This window comes from Balaenoptera ricei, chromosome 3, assembly GCF_028023285.1.
Source record: "Balaenoptera ricei isolate mBalRic1 chromosome 3, mBalRic1.hap2, whole genome shotgun sequence".
Lineage (NCBI taxonomy): Eukaryota > Metazoa > Chordata > Mammalia > Artiodactyla > Balaenopteridae > Balaenoptera > Balaenoptera ricei.
This window is the reverse complement of record NC_082641.1, coordinates 115,678,558-115,698,348: the sequence shown is the minus strand read 5'-3', so window position 1 is coordinate 115,698,348 and position 19,791 is coordinate 115,678,558. Positions and strand designations below refer to the sequence as shown.

At 46.1% G+C, this 19,791-nt stretch overlaps 1 protein-coding gene across 4 annotated transcripts in view; it reads left to right on the top strand.

Annotated features, from left to right (window-relative positions):
• The window catches only part of KLHL3 (kelch like family member 3), a 116,782-nt gene that overhangs the window by 83,372 nt on the left and 13,619 nt on the right, over positions 1-19,791 (top strand). For all 4 annotated transcript variants that reach the window (XM_059917156.1, XM_059917155.1, XM_059917157.1 and 1 more), the window contains 4 exons: positions 11,626-11,743; positions 12,168-12,365; positions 13,861-13,962; positions 17,121-17,249. In XM_059917156.1, coding sequence (XP_059773139.1) covers positions 11,626-11,743; positions 12,168-12,365; positions 13,861-13,962; positions 17,121-17,249 — 547 coding nt within the window. The remainder of the gene's footprint in view (positions 1-11,625; positions 11,744-12,167; positions 12,366-13,860; positions 13,963-17,120; positions 17,250-19,791) is intronic.

Here is a 19,791-nt window from a genome sequence, read left to right as displayed (position 1 = left end):
CTAGTTGCGGCGAGCGTGGGCTACTCTTCGTTGTGGTGCGTGGGCTTCTCATTGCGGTGGCTTCTCTTGTTGCAGAGCACGGGCTTTAGATGCACGGGCTTCAGTAGTTGTGGCACGCGGGCTCAGTAGTTGTGGCGCATGGGGTTAGTTGCTCCGCGGCATGTGAGATCTTCCCAGACCAGGGCTCGAACCCGTGTTCCCTACATTGGCAGGCGGATTCTTAACCACTGTGCCACCAGAAAAGCCCCCTGGAACCAGGTTTTGAATTGAGTCTTTCTCCCGCTCCAAACCTGTTCTTGAACCCTTACCATCCTGCACGTGCTCCACCTTTGTAAACCTGATTTTTACCTACCTGTCTGCCTCCTGTTGCACAGTGCCAGCTAGGAGGGGCAGCCACAGGGCATGGGTCTCAGCCTTGGGACCATTTGCCTTATTGCATGTTGATGCGTTTTGTTTTGTTGGAACGTTGCATCAAAACTTCTTCATATTTTTCAAAGTGAAAATAACTTAGCTTTCTTTGATTATAGAAATGTATGCTCATTGTAGATTATTAAAAGGATACTGCGATTTCGAAATAAAGTAAAAATCACCTGAAATCCCTCCACCCAGGGACAGTCACTGCTATCATTTGGATGAATTTTCTTCCAGTCCTATCTGTGCACTTATTCACAAATAGGTCAAACTGTACACTTTTAGATAAATGGACTCTTGCTACACAGATTGAAATCTTTTTCTCCTACTCAACCAGATGCTACAGACTGCATTCAATGTTATCAGCATTTAAATTGTAATAGGTGCATGGCATTTATTATATTTATGTGCTATTATTTGTGTAACTGTCATCTATTGATGGGCCTTGCAATAATTTCCATTTTTTAAAATATCTAAACATATATGTGTCAAATATCCTTTAAAAGATGGCATCTTGTTTTGGTTTGCATTTCTTTAATTGTGAGTAAGATTAATCTTGGTTTCATAGGATTATTGGCATTTGTATATTTGGGGGGTGTGGAAATTCCCTGTTCATGTCCTTTGCCCATTTTTCTGTTAGACTGTATTTTTTTTATTTATGGTTTTTACATGCTCTTTTTAAAGAGTTTAGGTCCTTGTGTGTGTTTTACATATTTTTTTCTTAGTTTGTAGTTTGTCTCTAAACTTGTTTGTAACATTTTGAATCCCGAAAAATAATAAGTACTCAAATTAATCTATCTTCTGCTTTATAGCTTAGGTTTTGCTTAGAAATGTTTTCCCTGCTCTGAGATTTAAAAAAAAAATACTCTGTGTTTTCTTCAAGTACTTTTATGCTTTCTGTTTTACGTTTGAATCTTTGATGCACTTAGAATTTGTTTTGGTGTAAAGAGTGAGGGTAGGAATTCAGGTTTATTTGTATTGCAGATCATGAGGCTGTTGCCTCAAAGTTATCTTATTAAATAATCTCTCTCTCCCATGGACTTGAATATCACCTTCATTATGATCTAAATTTCTGCCAGCTTTGTGTCTGGAGAATATTGATTCTAAGGTGCACTGTTGTTTTGTGTGCAGGCGTTTTTTTTATATCCTGGGTTTTCAGCTGGCCTTATTGCTTGTCTGTGACTTTTCTTTTTGAAAACTGAGGTTCTCATCCTATCTAATATCAGGTTAATGACGTCTTTTCCTGGGGAGTGTATTCTGGAGCTAAGGAAATGGTGCGGAGCTGGCCCATTTTCTTTGTGTGGTGACCCTACCCAGTGGCCTCTCCTTTTCTAGGCTCCACGTCTGGCTTTTACCACATACACCCATGAAAAGACAGTTTTGAAAATCAAAGCCAAGTTTGTGTCTGAGCCTGGACTAAGCATGCTTGAGACAACCCTCCCCCCGCCCCCCACCTCTGCAACATACCTTGTGTCCCTTCCCAGATATTGAGTCTATAATTGAGAAGAATCCACCCCTTGTTTCAGGAGGCCAAAGTTGTCCCCTGTCGCCTCTACTCCTTAGGAACCATTTATTTTCCAAATGAAAGTGTTTAGGTTTCTGAGCACATAGCCTTCTGCAGGCGACTGGAACCATGATTTCCTTTGAATCTGTTGAAGGAATTTAAAAAAAGGCGTTGCTGCTCTTTGCCTCATTGTTCCCCCAGCTTTAATCCTTAAATGATTTAAGGTTATATTGTCCACGCTGCTTCTCAGACTCTACTCCTGTCACCATTGTGTGGGCACTTGAATTAACAAGATCCCCACTGTGGGTTTGAGGAGTGGGGTGTGCTGAGGGGAGCTGTCACTTTGAGGATTATGGACTGTGCCTTATCTCATTAAATCATGATAATAATAGGTCAGTGCTAGTCATATCCCTACTTTACAGAGTTTAATCAGAGAGGTTAAGTAACTTGCCCAGTGACACAGCTAGTAACTGCAGAGCTGGGGTTTGAACAAGGTCTGTTCCACTCCAAAGTCTCGTACCAAACTGCCTTCAGGGACAGGTTTTCAGGTTTTGGTGGCAGATAAAAAAAGATTCTTTTCTTTCTCTTCCTTTTCTTTTCTCTTTTCTGTCTTTTCCCTTCCCTCCCCCTATTTTCCCTTCCTTCCTCCCTCCCTCCCTTCCTTCCTTCCTTCCCTTCATCTTTCTTTTTCTTTCGCATCAAAATATTCTTTAATTAAAGCTCTGTAATATCTCATTCATCTCACTGAGATGCATTTCTAATACATTTACTTCTTTTTTTTTAAGTTAAGACTTTATATTTTTAGAGCAGTTTTAGATTCATAGCAAAATTGAAGGGGGACTTCCCTGGTGGTCCAGTGGTTAAGACTCTACGCTCCCAGTGCAGGGGACCTGGGTTCAATCCCTGGTCAGGGAACTAGATCCCGCATGCCACAACTAAGAGCCTGCATGCTGCAACTAAAGATCTCATGTGCCACAGTGCAGATCCTGCATGCAGCAACAAAGATCCCGCGGGCTGCAACCAAGACCCGGCGCAGCCAAATAAATAAATATTTTTTTAAAAATTGAGGGGAAGGTACAGAGATTCCCCATATACCTTCTGCCCCCGCACATGCGTAGCTTTCCTCATTATCAACATCCCATATTTTTTTTAATTCCTATTTATTGAGGTACAATAATTTATTCCCAGTAAAATTTGCTCTTTTTAAAAAGGGATGCAGTTTGATGAATTTTGACAAATGCGCGCAGTCATATATCCACCATCCTCATCAAAATATAGAATATTTTAATCACTCCAAAAAGTTCCCTTGTGCTGCTTTGTAGTCAAGCGCCTTCGCCCACCCCCAGCTCCTGACAGCTACTGATCTGATTTCTGTCCTTACAGTCTTCTCTCTTCTAGAATGTCATAAATGTATTGTAATTATGCCATATGTAGCCTTTTGAGCTTGCCTTATTTCTCTTAGCATCATGTTTTTGAGACTCATCCATGTTGCTGCATGTATTAAGAGTTAATTCCTTTATATTGCTAAGGAATATTCCATTGTGTGGATGTACTGTAATTTGTTTATCCATTTACTGGTTGATGGACATTTGGGTGTTCAGTTTTTGGTTATTACGAATAAAGCTGCTTTGAACATTCACTTACAGATTTTTGTGTGGACATGTATTTTAATTTCTCTTGGGTAAATACTTTAAATTCTCTTGGGAGTAGGATTGTTGGGCTGAATGGTAACTATAAGTTTAACTTTTTCAGAAATTGCTAAACTGTTTTTCAAGATGACTGTGCCATTGTGCTTTCCCATCAGCAACGTATGAGAGTTCTTGTTACTCCACTGTCTCACCACTCCTTGTATTATCTATTTAAAAAAAATTTGGCCATTCTAGTAGGTATGTGGTCGTATCTCACTGTAGTTTTAATGTGCATTTCTCTAATGATTAATGACGTTGAGCATCTTTTCATGTGCTTATTTGCCATTTGTTTGTCTTCTTTGGTGAAGTCTTTGTTCAAATCTTTCCCCATTTAAAAAATTATTTTCTAATTATTGAGTTGTAAGAGTTCTTTATAGGTCTGGCCAACTCAAAGTCTTTGCTTTTGACCATGACATGGTACTAACCCCACAAAGATGATAGGAGCAGGTCTAATTGCTGAGCACGTGCCAAGCACTGAGCTGAGTGATTTACATTTATTATCTAATAGGATTTTCAAAATTGTCATTATCCCCCTTTTACACATGGGGAAATTGGATCTCGGGTTATGTCACCTACTCGCTGTGTATTAGTTATCAATTTCTGCATCAGATTACCCTAACCTTGGCGGCTTAACACAACAGACGTTTGTTATCTTAGTTTCTGTGGGCAGGGATCCTGGAGAGGCTTAGCTGGGTCATCCTGGCCCAGGGCCTCGCGTGAGGTTGTAGTCGAGCTGCTGGTTGGGACTGCAGTCACCCCCAGGCTTGTTTGGGGAGGATCTGATTCTAAGCTTACTCTTGTGGTTGCTTGTAGGTATCAGTTCCCCACCCCACGGGCCTCTCCATAAGCTGCTCGGGTGTCCTCATGACATGGCAGCTGGCTTCCCCAGAGTGAGTGATTCTACAGCAAAAGAATGAGAGAGCACACCCATGACAGAAGCTGTAGTCTTTAAATAACCTTCTCTCAAAGTGATGTCCCATCACATCTGCTGTATTTTATTTGCTGGGTGCGAGTCAGCAGGTCTACTCCACACTCAAGGGAGGGGGTGGTGATTAAGTTCCATGTCTTGAGTGGAGGATTATCAAAGAATTTGTGATGTATCTGGAAGCACAGCTAGTAAATAGCTAAGCTGAGATTTAAGTCCAGGGTGACTGACTTCAGACCTTGCCTCCACATTTCACAAAAGCATTTTAGCTGAGTACTGGGTAGAAAGAAACCTGATTCCTACCCTCTGAGGGCTTTTAAGAAGTTCCTCTGAGAAAGTAAGATAGAAATATACAAGTGGCCAAATAAAAGGAGGAAGAAGAGAAGCTGAGAGACAATGGGGCTACTTGGAGGAGTGGCCACAGGAATTCCAAGGGCCAGCTGGCTTGTGCTTTCATGAATTCAGTCCAAGTTGGCTTTCTGACAGAGCTGACTTTGAGAAACAAAGGGGTGGAGAGAGATTTGCACACTGTTCTCAGCAATTCTCAGCAGAGAACCTGTTTGCCAGCCAAACCTCCTCCCTGAAAGAAACAAGACTCTGCCTTGGGATAGCTGCAGAGGCTAATAAGGGTGTTTTTTTCTTGTGCCATATATGCACTGATCATACTGACATATTCAAGCCAGAACAGCTAATGGCATCATCTAGGCTCCCACACGCTCACCACCCAGCACTTTCCCTGAGGCTGGGTTGCCATGGACAACCAGGGGCTGTCTCCCAGCCACTCACGATACTCCTGCGTTACCTTGTGCTGCAGATGGCAGCGGAGAAATGAGGTTCCAGGAAGATGCAAATAAACCCTTTGGAGATGTACTGAATCTGGCACTTTTCACTGTCATTTCAGCGCAGTTGACATCTTTATTCAACTCTTTAAAATGACACCAAAAGCCATTTGGGCTGGAAGTGGGTGGCTTCCTCCTGAGTTGGTCTGTCCTGCTTTCAGAAGACAGTGTTGGACACAAGGCTGTTGGCAGGGTGGGCAGGATGACTTCTCACCTGGGCCAGGCCCATGGATGGACACTGCTCCTCCGCGTCTCGGTCCTTTAAATGGACCCAGGCAAGACCCTGGGAAACACCCTGGGGTCCTGAAAAACCCCCATCATTATCCCTGGAATTACTGGCGCTCACTTTCCCATTCACAGATCATAAGCCTCCTTTTCTACCATTTGTTGGGAATCTGTTTTAGCAACTGCTTTAAACGGTAGTAATGATGCTGGTGTTGATCTAATAATAGAAGTTAACATTTAGTGTGTGCTGTTTACCAAACGCTGTGCTAAATGCTTTATATCATTTAAGCCTCCTGACACCCATGGGAGAAACATCCTATTATCCTGATATTATAGGTGATGGAAGTGAGCTTGGCAAGGTTAAGTGCCTGCCCAGGTTCACACAACTAGTTAGTGACGGGGCTGGTATTTGAGCGCAGGTGTGTCTGACTCCAAAGTCCGTTTCCCACTCCCACTCTCCTCCCTGGGTCTTGCTCCCGCGCTGCTGCTTCTTCACCCCTCGTGGTCTGTGCACCTTGGCTGTCAGTCCTTGCCTGGAGCACCTGTTGCTCAGAACCTGCTGGGACAAGTCTTCTGCCTCGAACTCGACATGCTCCTTCGGATGAATTTTTGGTGTTAGCCCTGCGGCCCCACGCACCAGGGTAAGAGAGACTCTCGCTTCCTGCCCTGGCCCGAGGGACCGACTGGCTGGGCCTGCCTTCTGCCCAGCTCACCGATCATGGAAGAGAGTTTGGACACACACTCTACTCTTGCCTGATGAACAAGGTGTGCAGAGCCTGGGTTGTTCCACTCCCCTGAGTGCAGAGTCTAATGACTTAGGGTTAGGGTCCTGATGCACAAACGGGCTGGAAAGCTCTGCGCTGTTCACTTCCTGCCCTTCCCCTGGCTAGTCTCTGCTACCTGATGGCTCTCAGACACAGAGCAGTTGTCATATTGTGAGGAGGGACCAACATGCCTTCACTGCCACAGTCACACTGGTGGAGTTCAGACTCATCCAAGTGAAAGAAACAGTGTTAAATGTTTTTTTAAAAACCATCTTGCTATGCTGGGAGTGAAATTTCCTTCCCAAGGAATCAGGTAGTCTTTACATGGTCTCACTAACGTCCCTAAAGTAAATGGCCATTTGACTTTGTAAAAGGAGAGTGTTTTCCTTGGGAGTGGCCCAGTAGCCATGCCCCTCACAGTCGAGTCTGGCTCGCCAGTATTGTGTCACCCAGAGCTCTCCACTCACCAAGAGGTCTGCAGCCTTTAACACAGTGATGACTGAGACTTGGGGTCAGGACCCTGGGTGCCCTGCAGGGCTCCCAAGTACATTGCTGTCCTTGAGTGTGATGAAGTTATGTTTGGTCTAGCGTAATTGTTAGCCTGGAACCAGTTCTTTAGTATTTTATGATTCCCATATGACCACTGGTAGTTCTTACTCAGGGTTACCTTGAGGGATAAATGTTAAACATAGTGATCATTTAATAAGCTGATCCGATTCAGTCATTTCTTTTTTTTTATTTTTATTTTTATTTTTTATTTTTGGCTGTGTTGGGTCTTCATTGCTGCGCGCGGGCTTTCTCTAGTTGCGGTGAGCGGGGGCTCCTCTTTGTTGCGGTGCGCAGGCTTCTCATTGCGGTGGCTTCTCTTATTGTGGAGCACGGGCTCTAGGGTGCGCGGGCTTCAGTAGTTGTGGCACGCGGGCTCAGTAGTTGTGGCTCGTGGGCTCTAGAGCGCAGTCTCAGTAGTTGTGGCGCACGGGCTTAGTTGCTCCACAGCATGTGGGATCTTCCTGGACCAGGGCTCGAACCCGTGTCCCCTGCGTTGGCAGGCGGATTCGTAACCACTGCGCCACCAGGGAAGGCCTGATTCAGTAACTTCTATTAAAGACATTACACATCTTTAGTAAAGTGGAACTTAGGGGTGTCAGGAGAAGAAAGAAATATGCCTATTGAAGTCTTTGGGCCTGAGTTTTTCCGGAAATGTCAAATGTGGGCTTGCAAGAAAGAACGGTTCAAGTCTCTTCTTGCCCTGACAAGAAGAGACTTAAGTAGCTGGAGGTTTACAGTTTCAGAGATGTAATACATGTAGACTTTGGGGAATACTCGTTTTTGTCTAGTTGGTTGCTAAAATCAGGTATCTATGGAAACAACCATCCGTTAGTAGTCAAGATAGGAAACTTATTCTTTTTATGCTGCACAAGTACACAGTGATGAGTGTAGTGCTCCTTGTATGATGGCTTTTTGTAAGACCTGCCATAGAAATTGGACTTCTTATGTCTACGAGAGAAGGAGAAAGTATACCTACTCCTCCCTCTGCCTTGAGCAACCTCCACATTTTCAGAAACCAATGGTCCTACCCCCACGAAACCTCATAATTGCTCTTCCCATATTGTTGTACAAGTTTGGAATTTTAAAAGTCGTCTCTCACCAGTGGTTTTATAAGCTCAAAGGCAAGTTTATTTTGAAAACCTTGTTCTGTATCTTTTTTGTCTTTCTATGCAGGTTTTACTTTAACATTAAATTTTTTGCATTTCTATAATATCGCTTCTGTGTTATTATGAAAATTCTCAGAGATGAGTGCTGGATTTTCTCCAATATGAATGTACCTCCCTACCCTGGCGGAAGATAGTTTCTGGGACATGGTTAAGTCCCCTGAAGCTTTGCCTTTTTTGTTTATAGAAGAAACCTTGATAGCTTATGAAAAGAATAAACAGCCTTCTGGTGGTTGAGTCAAAAGATGGGAAAAGTTCTCTCTTTCTCTTTTTGTTTGTTTTCCTCAGATTCTGTCCCCAGGATTGTAATCTGGTGTCTAACATGTTTTAACCCAAGAAAGAGACATTCTAGCTCGTGTTTGTTTTTTTTTTTAATTTAACTGTGTTTTTTTTTTTTTATTAAAAAAATTTATTTATTTAATTTATTTATTTTTGGCTGTATTGGGTCTTTGTTGCCGCGTGCGGGCTTTCTCTAGTTGCGGCGAGTGGGGGCCACTCTTCGTTGAGGTGTGCAGGCTTCTCATTGCGGTGGCTTCTCTTGTTGCGGAGCACGGGCTCTAGGCACGCGGGCTTCAGTAGTTGTGGCACGTGGGTTCAGTAGTTGTGGCTCATGGGCTCTAGAGCGCAGGCTCAGTGGTTGTGGCGCACGGGCTTAGTTGCTTCACGGCATGTGGGATCTTCCTGGACCAGGGCTTGAACCCGTGTCCCCTGCATTGGCAGGCAGATTTTTAACCACTGTGCCACCAGGGAAGCCCCGTAACTGTGTATTTTTTCATTTAACTCTTTGCATGTGGTCTTTACTATTCATTTATTCTTTATTCCAAATAAATATTTGAGTCATCACTTTTACCTGGTACCCTAGGGCCCTAGGGTTATCTTGGTGATTGAGGCAGGTACATTTTTGTGCGCTGGCAGGGCTCACTGTCTAGAAGGGAGACAAGGTTACTGGACAGTTACAGCACAACATGGGGCACTTTTAGGGGGAGAACCCAGGGCATATGTGATCTCAGAGAAGGACCTGTAACTCAGCTTTGGAGGTCAGAGAGGTCCTCTTGGAGGAAGTGACGTGTAAACTGAGACCTGAAAGATAAGCAGGTGTTGTGGGCGGGGTGGGGGGGGAATCAGATGGGGGAAGAGTGTTTCAAGGAGAGGGTGTTGGGTACTTGATGTCACTGCAGAAAGAAAACTAAAAACTAGTTTTATTCCCAGTTAGCCCCAAAATCAGATTTCAAAGAAAATCCTTGTAATGGTTTGACTTCATTTCAACTTTACCAACTCAAAACCAGAAAGACAGCACAAGTTCTAGGTATGTTTATGAATGCGGGTCATTCAGCCCTGGAGGAATAAGTTGGGCGTTGTCTGAAGTTTGCCAAGAGGCTGTGTTCATTAACATCCCCCTTGAACTTGTCATGGATGCCTAGCTAAGCAAAGAATTACAGATGGGAAGGAATGTAGAATTCTGCGTCTCTCTGAAAAGGACTGCTCTTGACACAGAGCAGTGGGCCTTCTGAGCAGAGGAAAGTCAAATGCAGAACATTTATTTCTGGAGGCAACAACAGCTCTAAGTCTGGACTATGTGTCCTGGGTTCCTTTGGCATGTTCCAGAAGACAGAACGGAATGCTGAGTTTTTGAACATTGGTCGCTTACATTCGGTCACAGAAGCACTGTAGACTAACTCTGATGACCAGTGACCACCCACATGGGCAGTAGGTGAGCCTGAATCTAGAATCTTGGGTCATAAATAATTGATCTTGAGCAATGACTGTCAGCCCTATACCTGCCTCCCTATATGGTGGATAATGTTCAGCTGAGGGGTGTACTCCTATGCACTCACGCAGATTTTGATGATCACTCTTCTCCCCAAAAATGCTTTGCAGGGAAGCAAAGAGCACTATGATAATTTTAACGGCAAAAATGGTTGATGGCACATCATCAGGAAATCTCTATGTTTGTGGGTTAAAACAGGGGTTGTCAAAGTATGACTCTTGGAAATGCAGCATCAGCATCAACCGGGAACTTGTCAGAAATGCATATTTTCAGTCCCGCTTCAGACCTACTGAATCAGAAACTCTGTGGGGTAGGGCCCAGCAATTTGTGTCTCAACTAGCCCTCAAGGGGATTCTGATGCACACTGAAGTTTGAGAACCACTGTGGTAAATAAGACGAGCCACAGATAATGAGAAGATCCTGTGACTTATATTGATTGTCTGCCTGTGACTTCATCCCTTTCTCTCCACTTAAGAAGGCAACTTGGAATGAGTGAGTGAGAGTGAAGTCACTGTGGGGACAGCCATGAATTTGTACAGACTTACTGACATATGTAAACTATTGTTAACTTTGGTGCTTTAATTTTTATTTATTAATAACACATGACAAAAGTTACAGCAATGGGGATACCACTGTGAACTGCTGAAGTTCTGTTGCTGCAGCCAGAACAGTGGCTTTCATTGTTTTTTTCAAATACTACATCCTACACTAAGAAATATGTCTAAATTGCTCTCTAGGAGATACATACGTGTATGTATAACCAGAACAAGTATTTCATGAAATAACATCCTTACTATATTTTCTGTGCTGTACTATTAAAAAGTATGCTGGTTGAAACCCGTTAAATTGATCTAGTGACCCACCAATGAAATGTGACCTGCAGTTTGAAAAACACGGTGTAGTGAGCTGTCCTGGCACAGACCCTGTCTCTGGAGCAGGAGAGAGGTGGGGCTGCACTCACCCCTGTGTCGGGTGCACTTGGCTCTCAGCCTCTCTTCTGCTGCTCTTAGCTGTGTGACCTTGGGCAGTTTACCTATGTTCTCTGAGCTTTACTTTCCTGACCTGTCAACGTGGACGATAATATCTACCTTGCAGAGTTGTGGTGACAAACAAATGACAACATACTTCACAAGATGACTGGCAGTGGTGGCTACCACCTTACTTGTGGAAATAATACTATAACACTGTTTTTTCACAACATCATCAGTTACATGCATTTTTGTGGTGACCACCACAAAGCGGTGTTTTACAAATTTTTTCCCATACTGCAGTGAATAAGTGCTCCCTGTAACCTATGCATTCAGAAATATTTTTGAATTAATTTTATCTTAAAAATGCATCCAAATTCTGTACTCTATTCCAAAATATATTCATGTTTTTATATATATATATATATATATATATATATATATATATATATATACATACATACATAGGAATATTTTGTTTTGATTTAAAATTTAGTCCCCTTGCCCCCAATGCTTAAGGACACTCAGATTGCAGAAGATGCCCCAAGTGGCTATACCCCCAACACAGCCCTGAGCAGGGGCACTTGGGAAGCATAGACTTTATGCTTGTGTTTCTGTGGGAAGATGCTCGTTAGACTTTTCTTGAATGTTCAGACCTGTTGGTGATTAGGGGCAGCACCTTCATGTATATAGCTCTGTAAACTGGCATCTCAGATCATCCACGGACCCTGGGCAGTGAGCATGTGGACGTAACAGGGATTGATGACCCATGAATCTGGATGTTGGGGAGACCCAGCTAATGTCCACTTGTCTTTCTGGAGGTCATGATCGTGGTTGGCGGCCAGGCACCCAAGGCCATCCGCAGTGTGGAGTGCTATGATTTTGAGGAGGACCGGTGGGATCAGATTGCCGAGCTCCCCTCCAGGAGATGCAGAGCAGGTGAGCCGCACTGCCTCCCGGTGTGCAGGCTGCCTTTCCTCTCCGTCCCACCCCTGCCGCCACCGCAGGTCTCTACTGGGTGCCACAGTCCTGCTTCTTGTTTCCAAAAGCATCTGTGCATTCCACACTCCCTTCCTTTCCCTTCCCCACCTGCACAGTTTCTAGCTGCACCTTCTGGGGTCAGTTCTCATGTGCTTAGGGACTTCAGGCTAATCCAAGTACTTGCTTGAATCAAACAAAACTAGAAATGCAAATGTGAGAAGAAATCCAGTGAGTCCCATAGTGACTTCCAAATATCTAAAGTTGGAGATCACCTTCTGTGGTGAATTATTTACATGCCTGCCTCGTTCCCCCATTGTCACTCATTAACGTGAGTCATCAGCCGTCTGAGATGACCTTGATGTCTTGGTTTCCTGTGCCTCAGGTGTGGTGTTCATGGCTGGCCACGTGTACGCCGTGGGCGGGTTCAATGGTTCACTGCGTGTGCGGACAGTGGACGTGTATGACGGGGTGAAGGACCAGTGGACGTCCATCGCCAGCATGCAGGAGCGCCGGAGCACGCTGGGAGCAGCTGTGCTCAACGACCTGCTCTACGCCGTCGGGGGCTTTGATGGCAGTACTGGTAGGTCCCGGACTCAATCCCCATCCAGCCTAGGACACAGCTTCCATGCAACCCTGGTTTGGTCAGCCATTTCTTGGGCCAACCGCTGGTCCCTCTGCAGCTACTGCCCCAAGAGCATACCCATCCTTCCTCCTCCCCCAGCTTGGGTGTCAGAGGCACACCTTCCTACACACAGAATAGGTAACTGCCCACGTGCTGTCATTTCTAGGGCTCTAGGAAGGACCCCACCCTCAGAAGAGGCCCTTTTCTCCTTTCCAGTGTCTGTTAAGCCATTTATTCCGGAGATGAGACTTAGAGCAAGCTCAGCTGGAGGGTGTCTCAGAACTGTGGTCTGAACCCTCTGAACAGATGAGGGAGCTAAGGTTCAGCTATGGGAAGAGACCTGGCTCAGGTCACACAGCCTTTGCCCATTGCCCTTTCTACTGCCCCACCAAAGCTGTGCAAGGTTGTGCCACTGCAGAAGTGTCCCCTTGCTCCTGGCTTTCATCTAGCTCCAAAGTGAGAATCAGAAACTACTAGTGGACATGGACTTGGAGAGATTATCTCCAGGTGGATGTCTCTGTTGACAGCAACTCTGTTAAACTAAAGTGATATCTTTTGGCCCCCAGTGACATGAAAAACAATATATTTTACCTCTCTGAAATTTCATTTGTGTCTTCACCAATTGGTAACCTTTTTCAGCCTTCTCTTTGCCTGTTTCATTAATTCCAAGATCTGTAGCCCCTCCAGAGGCTGCTTCTAGTGAGTGGGAACTGGGAATAAAGAGAACAAAAGATAGTGGGGCATTGTTTCTTTTAGGCATTGCTTTTGGCTGCTAGTAGAAAACCTGACTAAACTGTGGCTTAAACAAATGAGAGCTTTTGTTTTGCTCATGAAACAAGAAATTCAGAGGTTGGCAGTTGCCACCTTCGTCCAGTTGCTCAAGGATACTGGGGCCAAGTTCCTGAAGAGTCTTTTGGACTTATCCTCATGGTCACAAGGTGGCTGTTATATACAGCCAACACATTTGTGTTCCAGGTAGCAAGAAGCAGGAAGGGGGTGGGTGGGGGCTTATCAGAAAAGCAAAGGCTGTTTCAGAAATCCTGCTTAGATTGCATTGACTTGGTCACCCACAGCTCCAAGGGATTCTGGGAAGACAAGTTTTCAGCTTTCCAGCCTCTAAAATAGAGGAAGACAAGGGAAAAGAGGGATAGAATAGGTGTTCAGCGAGGTAACCTCAGGTATTTATTCCATTCTGTCGGTTTTATGATTTACGTTATACCCCTGGGCCTCTCACAGCCCACCCTCTAGGTCAGGTCTTAGTGGTCCCCTCAGGCAGACACAGTGCAGATGTGTTTAGGGAGGTGCCACGGGCTGCACAGTGAGGTAGAGGTAGTGCTGAGTCCTACACCCAGGTTTCCAGCCCCCGGGTCTGCACTGTTCCCCTATCCTCACTGTTCGCACAGCAGGATGAGGCCTGGCACCATAGAAACCTCATGAGTCTCTTGTCTCCCAGGCCTGGCGTCGGTGGAAGCCTATAGCTACAAGACCAACGAGTGGTTCTTCGTGGCCCCAATGAACACACGGCGGAGCAGTGTGGGTGTGGGTGTCGTAGAGGGTAAGGAGCGACAGTGGGTGGTGGCCTGCCCTGGCCCCTGGGCCTTCTCCTGGTGTCCCGACTCTATTCCTCCCATTACTGCTGAGTCTGGTACTAGTATCTTGATTAGCGGATGAGAAAAACTGAGACTCAGAAAGGTGAAGCTACTGGCCCAAGGCTGGAAAGTGGGTGAGCTGGGTTGGGGGGAGTGGGAGGAGCCTAGAGGGGAAATGCTGGCCTGTTGCTTTGGCCACTTGTCTCTATTACGAGTTGGGGAATCCAGAGTCAAGATATAACCTAGGAGTATAATGTGGAGGGGGTGAGAGTGTTTCTTTAATTTTGTCCTCATGTTCATATGTTGAGCATTATTAACAGAGCCCCGAGTGAGGTGGGCACCTTTCCCCAGTTCTGATTAGTCACTGCAAGGCAGGTTGGTGGGTCCTGCTCTAGTCAGGAAAGGTGTGTGCGGTGAGACAGGAGCGAATGGTGAGGTCTGGGGCCTGTTTAGATAGTGCACTGTAGTTTTTAAACGGTTTTCATCTCCAATTTCTCATTTTGTTCCTAAGACTCTCCTGAAGGAGATGGGCAGGACTTAGATTTTTTTCCATTCTCCAGAAGGGGAAACTGGTCCCAGACGGGTAATCAATGTGCCCCATGCTAGTAAATAGCACAGCCACTCCTTGAACCCAGGTCTTCTAACTCCCAACTCAGACCATTAGCAAATGCTAATAGAGAGACGTTTTAGAAATATGTATGAATTCAACGTATTAAAGCATAGAGTATTATTTGCACTAAAACACTATACTTTGCAGGACCACACTGATTCATTAGCCTGTCCTGAAGTGGGAATTTAGCTGGAAATCTGTGCATTCACACATGTACACAGGCATTTTCTATGTCACGTGCACACACAACACATACATGTGCTTCGGGGAGAGTGTAACGTGCGGTGAGTTAGACATTAATATAAAGATTCTTTTCTCTCGCTGCATTTCTTGGTCCATACCAGTATTATGTAGTTTAAATTTTAATTTAAAAGTATATTGTTCTAACATACTGAATGAGTCATCTTAGTGAGTGCAAGGATTTTTGTCCTCCTACCGAGATAAAATTGTTTCTTGCAATCTCATCCTCCCGTTGGAACAGAAATTGATTTGTCTGCCAAACGCAAGTGCTTTGTCTAGCCACCTTCCCATTTCCCCCCTTTTTCCTTAGCCAGGAATATCAAACAATAGAGTTGGGGTTAAAAATAGCGTATCCCTGAAAGGAGGAACCTTGAGTGGGTATTTTTTCAGCTGAGGCAGAGTTGGAATGGTTGATGGGGGTTAGAGGAGATACCTTCCTGGTACTCATTTGAAATGCTCCCCTTGACAGAGCCTTCTGCGAGCATGTTCTGTGTGGCAGAAGTGCTGTGTGGTAGCATGCCCTGTTGACCCAGAGGACAGACGGGGGATTTATTTATCCTGTCCAACCTGAATCTGAAGCTCTTTCGGCTGAGAGTCACCCTGGGGCAGCAGAGTCCAATGGACAGCTTTGGTGAGAATGTCCAGGGATGATCTTAAGTGGACGCTCCTTCCCCATGGCCCTGAAGATACAGCTCCCCACGCTGTCTGCACAGAACCCCCCTCCCTCTCATCGTCTCCTTACCATGGCTACATAGCCTAAATAACACTGGGGAAAAAAGAAAGAAAATCAGGATCATCCGCTACTGGCTGCCTTGAAGAATCTCTACGTAGGAAGAGGGACAGTGAGGCTGGGAGATTAGGCAGAAGCTCCCCGCAGAGCGGAGATCGTGTGTCACAGAGACTGGGGTTGCCCTCAGGAGCTTCTCTTCTCCTCCACACCCCAGGCCTGTCTCCTCCCTAGTGATGGACAGCTGGCTGGGCAGGTGGTTACCTCCGAGCCAGCACACACCACGAGAGTAGCCTGGGTCCTGGAGGAGCTCTGAGTCAGGATTTTGCCCTCCGGCTTAGGCGAGGGCAGAGTCAGGAGGAGGTGTCCCTTTCTTCTAGAAGGACTGGTTGAGAGGGCTGTGGGGGCAGAACCCAAAACCAGGCTCAGTGATAGAAGAAGAAATAGTTTTACATCTGATGCAGCAAACGTCCTGATGGTACAACATAGTTCTGAGCCTGAGAATCTCTTTCTAACTTAAAATAATTGCAGATTTTTCACATACTGGTTGTACTCTTGGTACCTCTCCATTAAGAAAGCACATAGTGACCAAAAAAATCTTTTGACTGAGTAACCCTGTTAAGTAGATTTGCATCTGGTGGGGTTTATTTAGTCTGTAGCTAGTGTTTAAGATCCTTATTATAATTCCAGGGTCCCCCATAGGACTGAGACCCCAGGTGAGGTAGGACACCCACACCCAACACACACACACACACCACACACAGAGACCTTCCCACTGTATTCTAAGACTACATGTTAAACCCAAATGTTTGAATCTCTCTCTGAGATCATTCAAATACCAATTTCCTGCCCCCTTGCCCAACCTCACCGCCATCCTCAGAACAAACTGATGCTCTTTGATAGCCGTTTATGGTATTTTATTTTAAAAATAGGTGATGGTGCTTCAGGGGTCTTGTGCATGGCTCAGAGATTGCAAGGGGGTCTGCAGATAAATTCCAGCCAACCCAGCCCACAGTGCACACAGAGCACTCCATTCACACGTTCTGCCTGCCTGGGTTGTGGACAGAGTACAAAACATGGAGGAGACAATGTTTGGGTTCTTGTTGGAGAATATTTTTCCTTATTTGTTCTGTCTGCTGTTGTGAGCCTTTACCCAGAAAGTCTGCCTGCCTGGCTGCACCTGGGGCCCTCAAGCTTTCCATCTCTCCGGTGCCTTGTTCTGGAGAAGATCTAATGAGTTCACTAGCAAGAATATGTTGAGCCCCAGTGACAGCAGGCCATCGCTTTGCACTGGGTGTTTGGGTGCTTTTTGAGAAAGAGGCTCAGTACTGCTTTGAGGAGGAACTCAGAGCTTAAGAGGAAGTAGGAGACAGAGTCGTGAAGCATGCTTACCCTGGTTGGGGAGGGAGTTGTGGTCTTCCTGGGGGAGGGGGTCCTGAACCCTGATGGAGGTGAGGGTGCCCCAGTGAGTTACAAGTGGAGTTTCAGCCACGCTCCAGTTCCATGCGAGTCTGAAGCACCACCCTCAGCCACTTTGTCTGTTCCAGGGAAGCTGTATGCCGTTGGGGGTTATGATGGGGCTTCCCGCCAGTGCCTGAGCACCGTGGAGCAGTACAACCCAGCGACCAATGAGTGGACATATGTGGCAGACATGAGCACTCGCCGCAGCGGCGCAGGTACGGGGTGGGGGGAAGGTCAAGGGGCAAGCTGTGTCTGATCTCACAGGTGGGTCTGGAGGCCAAGAGCTTAACATTCTACCTTATTTTCCCTCCCTCTTCTCTCCTTTCAGTGTATATAATCCCACTTGCATCTTTGCAGCTGACACAAGCACTTAGGAGTTAACCCTTCTCGGGGGGATCCCTTTGGTAGGGAACCGATGAGATCATATTCCCTTCATCGTCATCTCTTCCATTTCTTTGGAGGTGTCTGCGTCTCTTGAAAAGTGAAGCTTGCTATGTGCCAGGTGCTGTCCTAATAAGCACTTTCTGTGCCTCATTTTATTTAATCCTCTTCACAGCCCTGCAAGGTAGACACGACATAACTCCACTTAACAGATTTAGAAAGTAAGTCAACCAGGGGTTGAGTAATTAGCCCAAGGTCGTATCATTAGTCACTGGCAGAGTTGGGATTCCTACTCAGGTTTGTTTCATTTTGACGTTAGATTTTTTTGACCCCAGATTATCAGAGTCTCATTCTCATGAAGAAGTGTGACAAGCATGGCTGTCCCAGTCTTCCTTGGAAGAGCTAAACTTGCCTGTCTCTGTCTTGGGGGCTGAAAGCCAAGCTATTAGTGTTAGTATTTGGAGATAAACTTAGGTCTCCCCCCAACTTTTCTTCACTTCAGCCCCCTCCCCCGCATGGGAGGAGAATAAATCCCCATGTGGGGCCCACTTCCGCCTCCTGTGGGAAGACCAGGAGCTGTGTGGTCCTTTGGGATTTTCCAGGAAGTGGAGCAACAGCCCCTTCTTCCCTGCTTTGTCTGCCCCATCACCTAGGGGCCCAGAGGAAAGGGTCTGGGAGGGCAGGTGGAGGCGCTGGAGGCTGGGCACTGGCTCTCTGCTCCCGGGTCCTGTGGGAGTGGTGGCTGATGACCAACCCGGCTGGCAGGAAGGCCACGTGACTTCTGGGAAGGGAAGCCACAACTGGGAGCTTTTCCCCACCATGTTATTACTTTATCTTTTTTTTTTGTATTTTTGAAGATTGAGTTGTGATCTCATTTTATACAACCAAACACGTGACCACTTCCTTAGTATTCCTTAAAAATTATGCTATTTTAATATTTTGCAAGAACCATTGTATGCTCACTGGTTAGAAAAGAAAATGCTGTATGATTCCATTTAAGAAACATTTGTGTTTGGAAGGCTATTTTTAGGGAGCTCGTCTCTGCTGATCCCAACAGGTTGGCCCTTCCTGAAGGTGCAGCAAATGCATGGAAGTCAGGAGGGCTGGATCCTGGTTCTGGGTCTGCTCGAATGTCCCTGTGGTCTTGGCCTCTGATTCCTCAGATGTGAAATGAGTGGGTTGCAATAGGTGTTCCCGAGGGCCCAGTTCAGTTCACAGATCCTCCGGTTCTCCTGCCATCATAGGGCTCTTTTAGTAGTTTTGGTGTATGGTACTGGTAGAGTCTTCTTTGTATTTCCTGGAAATCCTGTGTGTGACTTGAGGTGTGCAAGAAAGTGTTCAAAGCCCAAGGAGGCAGGGGCAGCTCAGCAGGAGTGGAGCAGCACACTGAGGTCTGTGGCTGTTTCTAGGAGCGCCTCAAGCAGGAAGCGTGGAGGGCCAGCTCCGGACAGAGCCACGCGCACAGACCCACCTTACAAAGTTCAGGCTCCTCTTGTGGACGGAGCTGCCTTTGGAGGCCTTGCTGCTCTGTCTCTGTCAGGCTGCCCAGGGGTTATTGCTGAGTGGAGATCACTGGGTCTGCTCCTGCCTCTCACGAGGCACAGTGACCTCGATTTAGGGGGTGGTATCTCTCCCGGAGGTGGGTTCTTTCCTCAGGTCACTGTCAGTGCTCTGGCCTCAGGCTCCCAGGGCAGCCTTTCTTGAGTGCTTCACATCCCTAAGATTTGGAGAAACCTCACATCTGGAATTGGGAACCCACATACTCGTCCTCGTAGGTGTTCTTTGGTGGCTAAAGACCCAGAGACCCTGGCAGCAGGGGCCCCTGTGGCTCTAGGTCCAGGAAGGCTCTGTGTGAGCATTGGCAGAGGAGGCTGCAGAAGGGCACTGGTGCTCCTGAATGCCTGGAAGGCTGCTTGCTTCCTCAGCAGGGTGTGGGCAGTGCTAGCAGATGGCTGTGAGGAAAAGAGGCCATTTCTGGGTCCCAGCATGTGCTAGTTCCTCCTGCACATGGAGGTGAGGAAGATGAGGCAGCTTGGGAACACACTGAATTTTATTTAACTCAAGTCCGTAAGGTAGCCACTGTTGATACACCACCACCATCTGCTGTTAGTTTAGGGCAACTGCGAGGAGCCATTTGCACACCTGCATAATTGCTGGTGGGATTTTACACATCTTGTCATTCAAACAGTAGTTGTTGAGAGCCTACTACGTACCGTCACGCACAGGGAAACAGTCATGATAAGACAAACATGGTTCTTGTCCATATGAAGTTTATATTCTGGAAATCTAGTCCTTGGGTCTGAAACCTGGCTGCACGTTCCAATCACCTGAGATAATTTTTCTGATTCCTGACCAATGTCTCTGGGAGTGAGGTTG